The sequence below is a fragment of the Sapajus apella genome, unplaced genomic scaffold (assembly GCF_009761245.1).
Source record: "Sapajus apella isolate SASKATOON/1434 unplaced genomic scaffold, GSC_monkey_1.0 scaffold4, whole genome shotgun sequence".
NCBI lineage: Eukaryota > Metazoa > Chordata > Mammalia > Primates > Cebidae > Sapajus > Sapajus apella.
The window spans coordinates 52790563-52799266 of NW_022436944.1; the positions used below are offsets into that span (position 1 = coordinate 52790563).

The window sequence follows — 8704 nt, forward strand, 5'->3', positions numbered from 1 at the left end:
ACCTGGAATCCCAGCACTTCAGGAGGCTAAGGAGGGCGGATCACTTGAGGTCAGGAGTTCGAGACCAGCCTGGCCAACATGGTGCAACTCTGTCTCTACTAAAAATACAAAAAAATTAGCTGGGCATGGTGGCACGCATCTGTCATCCCAGGTACTCGGGAGGCTGAAGCAGGAGAATTGTTTGGACCTGGGAGGCAGAGGTTGCAGTGAGCCCAGATTATGCCACTGCACTCCAGCCTGGGTGACAGCATGAGACTTTGTCTCAAAAAAAAAAAAAAAGATAATACTGTGCTGAAGGAAGAGGCAATTTTTGACCTCACACTGGAAACCGGGCCCAAGCACAGGTCTGACATTAGTATAGTCGATCCAGGGCAGGCAGTGGAGTAGACACTAACATGAGGAAAAGTGCCATCAAAGCCTCCCTGCCCTGCCAGGTGCTCCAGAGACACTTCTCAGCCTATAAAACAAAGGGCTGAGGGGAAAATGACGAGCCCCAGTCCACCTGTGTCATACTCTAGTGAATTATCAGTGTGATGTGCCACAGTTAGTTTTCCTCCCAGGTGGCTTTGGGAGAGCCCACTGCAAAGGTGCCTAGACCTTCTCCATCTCAATCTGCTGGTGGTAGTGCCGAGCCTGCCGCTGGCCAACATTCAGCTTGTACACAGAGCTCTTGTGCTGGCACCTGCGGTAGCCCCACACCACCCCCACCCCTGCCAGGAGTAGCAGCAGGCACAGGATGGTGACAACGGTGGCGATCACAGGGCCTCTGGTGAGGCCAGGACAGCCATCCCCCACACACGACTCCAAGGTAGGATGAAGCTCCTCCCTTGAACCTGGCCCAGGGCCTTCCTGTCCCAAGAAGTCTTCAGACAGCAGGTATGGGAAGCTGTCCTGGACCTCAGGAGCAGTGGTTTCTACTGGAGGCTGAGTGGTCGCCATGCCCGTTGAGGGGATGTGGCTAGGCGTCTGCTTGACAGTGGTGGCTGCTAATATCTCCAGGGTAGAGCTGGTGAGCTCATAGGGCAGGGTGGCCATGGGAGACTCCTCTGTGGTGAATCTCCAGGGTAGAGTTGACTGGTACTTGGTCAAGTCACCATCCCCATTGCTCTCAGTCTCAGACACATTCATGGGTCTGAGCGCCAAAGCTTCCATGTCTAGCATTTGAGATGGAAGAACTGAACTGTGGGTCATGTCCTCACTTGGTACGAGGGTGCTAATCCAGGGCTTTTTAACTTCCACAGGAACGGGCTGATCAGGAGTAACAGGAATGTTTTCATCCAGTCCTACTGACCCGACCCCTCTGTCCCCGTCTTCTTCCTCTTCTGCCTCTGTCTTCCTCCAAGCCCCATCTGTCACAGGGTAACCATCTAACCAGGACTCATCGCTGCTGTTGACCACTGGATCCCCTGCCCTGCTATCATTCTTTCCCACAAATGGCCCTGAGGGACCATCAGTGTTGCTATAGATCACCTTGGTTTCAGGTTCCCCTGGGACCAATTTTATACCACTGTGGTTGTCTCCAGCAGAAAACTGCTTTTTGGTGTCCTCATCTACCTCCTTTTCCAACCCAGGCTTGTGGAAAGCCTCCGCAGGAAACCAGAACAAGTGCTTCTGGTGCAGCCGTGATCCTGGCGAGTCTGCGGGGACGCTGCTCCCGGCTCCAGGCAAGCTTGTGGTCGGCACAAAGCCTTTATCCCGGGCTATATTTTCTCTTCCCACAGAAATAGAGACCAGACGGTCCTGCTTTGGAGCCTCCTCAGAGGATTCTTCCTGACTCCTGTCCTCTTCTGTCTCTGTCCGGGAATCCTCCATGAGCTCTCTGAATGACACAGACCTGTCATCAGGAAAGTTATCTTCATAGTCAATGTGTGCCTCAGCCTCATCTGGAAGAAAAGAGGGAAAAACCTCGTTAGATCCAAAGGCACAGAGCTGGTACAGAACACAAGAAAAGGAAATAAAAACCATGAGGGCTGGGACAGAATAAATAATACTGTTATTATTCATGGATGATATGTGTCATAGATAAACCCAGAGAATCTATGTATGAACATTACAATTAACTACGATTAACATCTCAGCTTAGGCCGGGCATGGTAGCTCATACCTGTAATCCCAGAACTTTGGAAGGCCCAGGCAGGTGGATCACTTGAAGCCAAGAGTTCAAGACCAGCCTGGCCAACATGGCAAAACCCCATCTCTAATAAAATACGAAAAAATAGCCAGGCATGGTGTCATATCCCAGCTATTCAGGAGGGTAAGGCATGAGAATTGCTTGAACCCAGAAGGCGCAGGTTGCAGTGAGCCAAGATCGCACCACTGCACTCCAGCCTGGCTGACAAAAACAGCAATAACAAAAACATGTAAGCTTATTAGGGATACGAGGTCTACAGTAAATGCAAACATCAATTGTATTTCTAAATACTGTCAATAAAGAGAAAATTAAAATTTAAAAGGATGCCATTTACAATAACATCAAAAAACACACATAGGAATAAATCTAACAAAAGATGTGCAAGACTTCTACATGGAATGATACAAGACACTGCTGAGCAAAATTAAAGAAGACCTAAATGAGGCTGGGTGCTGTGGCTCACGCCTGTAATCCCAGCACTTTGGGAGGCCGAGGTGGGTGGATCATGAGGTCAAGAGATTGAGACCATCCTGGCCAACATGGTGAAACCTTGTCTTTACTAAAAATACAAAAATTAGCTGGGCCTGGTAGAGCGCACCTGTAGTCCCAGCTACTTGGGAGGCTGAGACAGGAGAATCGCTTGAACCTGAGAGGCGGAGGTTGCAGTGAACCGAGATCGTGCCACTGCACTCCAGTCTGGTGACAGAGCAAAACTCCGTCTCAAAAAAAAAGAGGAAGACCTAAATGAATGGAGGAATAGACCATGATCATGTAGTAGAAGGCTCAGAATGGTTAAGTTGGCAATTCTGTCCAAATTGATCTATATGGATCTAACACAATTCTAATAAAAATCTCAGACATTAAATGAATACTAAAGTTTATGGAAGTGCCATGGACCAAGAATAGATAAGGCAATATTGAAAAAAAAAAAAAAAGGAAAAAGCTGGAAGACATACACAAAACATTTCAAGAATTAGTATAAAACTGAATTACCTTTTAAGGCTGTGCTATTGGCACAAGGACAGATAATTGGATTACATTAAAATTAAGGTCTTCTGTTCATTTAAACTACCACAGAGTTAAAATGCAAGGCAGAGAGTTACAGAAGATATCTGCTACACATATAACCTCCAAAGGGCTCGTATCCAGAATTTAAAAAGAACTCCCACAAATCTGTACAAAGTAGATAGACAAACCATAGAAAAACTGGCAAGATACTTGAATTGGCACATCACCAAAAAGTTGTCAAATTAGTCATTAAACATGTGGAAAGATGCTCAACCTCACTAGTAAGAGAGAAATGCTAATTACAGTCATAGTGAGATACCATTACATAGCACCGGAATGGCTGAAATTAAACACACTGGCAATATCAAGTATTAACTAGGATGTACAGCCCTGTTAGTGGGAGTGTGAACTGGAACAACCACGATGGAAAACTGGGCCTTTCTACTAACATTGAACATATGGATGCTCCATGACACAGCAGTTCCGCTCCTAAATATATACTTCACAGTCATATGTGCATATGGGCACCAAAAGACACATATAAGAATGTTCGTAATAAACAGTAAAAAACTGGAAGCACTCCAAATGCCCCTTAACTGCAGAAGCTACGCATCAATTATGATATACTCAAACAATGCAAATCTGTACATCAATACAAATGCACCAACCACTGCTTCCCACAACAACGTAGATGAATTGCATGGCCATAATTTTAAGCCAGTCACGAAAGAGCACACTCTGTGTTGATTCTATATTTACATAAAGTTTAAAAACAGGCAGAATTAATCTATGGATGTTGAAACACAGGACGGTGGTTACACTTGGGTAGGAGAGAAGTGGGTGATGACTGGGCCTGGTACAAATGGGACTTTTAGGGTGCTGACAATGCTCTATTCCTTCACCTATTGAAGGCCTAAATGTCTGTGTTTATTCTTAATAATTCATTGTTTTTTTGCCTTATGATTTATATGTATTTTATAATTAAGTTCAAAAAATGCTTTTTTTTTTTTTTTTTTTTTTTTGAGACTCGCTCTGTTGCCCAGGCTGGAGTGGCAATGGCACGATCTTGACTCACTGCAACCTCCACCTCCCGGGTTCAGGCGATTCTCTTGCCTCAGCCTCCCAAGTAGCTGGGATTACAAGCGTGTGCCACCACACCCGGCTAATTTTTGTATTTTTAGTAGAGATAGGGTTTCACTATGTTGACCAGGCTGGTCTTGAACTCCTGACCTCAGGTGATCTACCTGCCTCAGCCTCCCAAAGCGCTGGGATTACAGGCGTGAGTCACCAAGCCTGGCCCAAAAATGCATCTTTTAAAACACTAATCTGCTCATTGTAAAACTTCCAAGACGTGAGATGATGCTGTAAAGTATTCGGAATGCAACTAAATAAGAAGCAACAGTGCCCCACAACTGGGAGACCAGAATGTAAGGACAGTCCAATGAGAGGGCATCAGCCGGTCGGGAAAGCTCAAGAAGCTGGTGTCCTCAGAAGACAGCAGCAGCCCTTTGGGCTTCCCCTCTCTCAATGGTCTTTGAAAGCCAAGTCCTACTGGAAGATACAGTTAAATTATTAAAACCTACTGGTTCCCCCACTTAACTTTCAACTTCAGAAGAACAAAACGCACAGAGCTCCAGAGCCAAGGTCTAGATGGAATGCTGAGGTGTCACATGGTGCATTCCTGGGCTCTGAAACTAGATTAGTGGGTGTCTGGCTGACTTCTAAAGGCTGTTAGAGAATAAGACTCTGTATCTTGCTTATTTAACGATGGACAGAGTTATAGATAAAATTTAACAATTGTTTCCGGTCTGCTCCTGCAATGTAAGCCCATTCACTTTACATGTGTCCTCAGCCAGAAAAGGGAAACAGTGGATGAAGAGCAAACATCACTGATAAATATCAAATGCATGTGTGTTTTACGCTTAGAAAAGGACGGCACAGCGATTATTTCAGGGCATCCTCCACCCCATTGTGTCCTGTTCACAAAACCTCACACAAAAACACATCAGATGGCTAGACCATTCTTACGAGCCTTGTAGAATTCAAATACAGGTTCCCAGGGCTCAGGCACTGTTATGTTCTCATTTCAAATCCTGCACTGACCCACTCCTTCATTCAACAGACCGCACTGAGAACTGACTATGTGCTAGAGCTTGGGATCACTGGTGAACAGGATAAATACTCCCTCCCCGCTTGGAATATATGGGACAGAATCTCAAGGTCCTGTACTCTATAGGGTTGAACTTCAAAGATTTTGTGTGCATAAATTTTCACCCTACATGCTGAACGAGCATTAGGTTTTGCATTGAAGTACTGTCCTTCCTTCAACAGCAACAAAATGAAATGAATACCATTATCACAAAACTTTCTCTACAATTTACCCAAAACATATAGCAAGTCGCACTGAGATTTAAGAAGGTCCTGACTTACATCTTTGACCTCAGGATAAGGTGGTTAAATTGCTTATGCACATGTGTGTACTCACTGGCTGTGGAAGACAGATTGCAATAATGGCCACAAATCTCCACTTTTCCCAGCATCAAGTCCTTTTGCAATGTGACTTTGCACCTCTTCCCATTAAAAGTTGGGGCCTATTTTTCTATCTCTAGAATCTGGGCTGACCTTGTCCCTTGTTTTGACCTACTGAACACAATGAAAGTATTGCATGCCTTTGCTCTCTGCCTTGGAGCCCTGCCAGCTGCCATGGGAACAAACCTGGATGCCAAAGGATAAAAGACCCCACGAAGGAGAGGTAAACGTCCCAGCTGAGGCCATGCCTGACCAGCCAGCCCTAGCTGACCACATTCACCTGATTGAGCCCAGCCCAAACTGCTGACTCAAAGAACGGGAGCAAAATAAATGATTTTTGTTTCATGCCACTAAGCTTTTTGGGATGATCTATTATGCAGAAAAAGCTAATTAACACACTAGCATTGAGCTGCTTGGGGGCGGGGCCCAAGGCATTGTGTCCCTAAGGCGGAACAGTGCTTATCTACTATAGGTATTCTTATAGGTATTCTGGAGCGAGTGAAAGATAAATAGCTCTGGAAGGAAAATGAGGAAAAGTCTGCAATAGCTCAGATGCCAAGCTTCTCTTCATCTCTACCTCAAAAGCGTTCAGCACTGAGATCAATTTCCAGGAGCACAGTCTCCCAAAACACAATAGGCCCACTTCCAAGTTACACAGAATCAATTACTTGTACCCATAGTCTCTCATAACACCCCAAAGACCTCTGAAAAGATGCCATTGTTGAAGGACCAATTGAATACACACACACACGGGCGTGCACCACGCATGTACACACAACTCACACTCTCACATCCTGGTGAGCAAATCACTGCCACAGCCTGGCTGGTGAGAGCATCTCTTCTTGTCCCAGCCTCTGCTTGGTGCCGACATCCCTATCAATTTAAAAGGGTAGCCTAGTAGAACTCCCTCCTCACTGCTAGTCAATTTCAAGCAGAGTGGTGATTCCACTCCATCAAAGTTTGCTCCTAATGCAAAGACGTGAAATGGCATTTCACGTCTGACCAGTCGTTTTTGCTCCGAATCTGCCCCAACCAATTTGTTTTTAATTATATATATATATATATATTTTTTTTTTTTTTTCCCTTTGGTACTGCAGAAGAAATTATCTTTGTGAAACAATACACATTTGTCAGTTGTCTCCTAGAGGTTCTGCTGTTGAGGATGAATATCCCTGTTCTCAGCCAGAACCCAATCCCCTTTCATGAGGGGCCAAGGCAGGAAGCAGTAACTCCCCAGGACCATTTTTCCTCAAGAAGCTTCCACTCACTCAAAAGCGTAAGCCAACGCTTCATGCACCAGCCGTAACACAGGGCCTCTTGCCATGTGCCATTTTACCAGGGAATATTTTTTGTTGCCTCACTGCAGCCCCAAGACATCGAACAGTGAAGAACCGCGGATTCTATTTGATTCCATGGTATTTCTGTCATTTCCCGTTCTTGCTTGCACAGACCCGGACAGTGCGTTCATTTCTGAGTTCACCCGGTGAGCTCAGGTCATCAGCTAGAGCTCACCAGCTGTTGGAGCAAATAAGCTGTTTGTGCTGAACTCGGTCAGCATGATGAAAGAGACAAACACTTGCACAGAGCTTTGCCAAAGACGGTCCCAGCTGATGGGAAATCCGCAGGCTGTTGGTGTCAAGGTGGTGGGGGGGTGTCAACATGCTTCCTCACTGTCCTCAGGGACCGCCATCTTGTCACCTCTGCAGATGCCAAGACTGATACAGTCCATGGGAAAGCAGAATTCTACCCAGATTACCAACAGTTGAAAAGAAGTGTGACTGTAGGGATACTGAAAACCTTCCAGCACCTCAGAGTGTCTGTGGCCCTGATAAGTCTCGCTGTCGCCTCTACTCCGGCTCCTTCCCTGTCTCTTCCACCCACACCGTATTTCCCTTCTTCCCCAGCTCTCCCTGCCGTTTTGTTCCTGCTTCTGATCGCCCCTCCCTCTGCTCTGCTTCCTCCTTCTACCTCATCACTATGTTCCAGACCACGTGAATATGTACCAGGGACACAGGCCAAAACTGCCTTACGAGTAGCATGCACTGCAGGCCACGCTTGAAAATATCTAAGCGTTCCAGTTGAAACTGTATCATGCATTTTCCCTCCCCCGTACTGACCAAAATGGGGAAACACCACCAAACACACACACACACACACACACACACACAACTAGGCTTATCGAATGTGAATTTTTTAAATTGAGGAAACTATACTAAACATCAGCAAAAACATTTTACCAATAGCAACCTCACGAAAAGGGAATAATATATTGCAACGAATTTCATAAACTAGTTACCAAGAGGAGAAACAGAGGGTTCCAAAGCAGGGTGGACAAGCGAGGCCTGGCTTAGCCCCTAACCCACGCTCACCCTTCAGAAATGGTCCTGGGAGTCAACGAATCGTAGAGAGAAGCAGAGTGGATGCAGAGAACAAGACCAGTAACCAGTAGGGCCGCTTCTCCCTGATAGAATCCAGAATGCCAAGACTTCACGTTGTGCAGGGGAAGGAAGCTTTGATACAGAACATTTAAAACATTTCTGAGGATAAAGCAGGGTCCAGATTTTTTAAAATTTTCTATATTTTATAGAGACAGTGTCTCACTGTATTGCCTGGGCTCATCTTAAACTTCTATCTCAACAATCCTCCCACCTCGGCCTCCCAAAATGCTGGGATTACAGGCATGAGCCCTGACGCCCAGCCAAGCCCAGATATTTTAAAAACAAACAAATAAACAAATAAGAGCAAAATATCTGAGGCAGGGGGATCATTTGAGGCCAGGGGTGAGACCAGCCTCAGTAACAAAGTGAGATTCCATCTCCTAAAATAAAAAAATTAACTGTGTGTGGTGGCACACACGTGCAGTCCTGGCTACTTGGCAAGCTGAGGCGGGAGGATCACCTGAGCCAGAAGGCCGAGGCTGCAGGGGGCCATGACGTGCCACTGCACTCCAGCCTGGGAAACACACTGCAGTGGGCCACGATGTGCCACCGCACTCCAGCCTGGGAAACATACTGCAGAGGGCCACGACGTGCCACT

The 8704-nt window shown here is 46.0% G+C and overlaps 1 protein-coding gene across 1 annotated transcript in view; it reads right to left on the minus strand.

Moving 5' to 3' along the window:
• Nucleotides 1–206: 206 nt before the first annotated feature.
• SUSD5 (sushi domain containing 5) overlaps nucleotides 207–8704 on the minus strand; it is a 52191-nt gene continuing 43693 nt past the window's right edge. The window contains exon 5 of the mRNA XM_032268908.1: nucleotides 207–1883. Within this exon, the coding sequence (XP_032124799.1) occupies nucleotides 592–1883 (1292 nt within the window). The 3' untranslated portion in view covers nucleotides 207–591. The remainder of the gene's footprint in view (nucleotides 1884–8704) is intronic.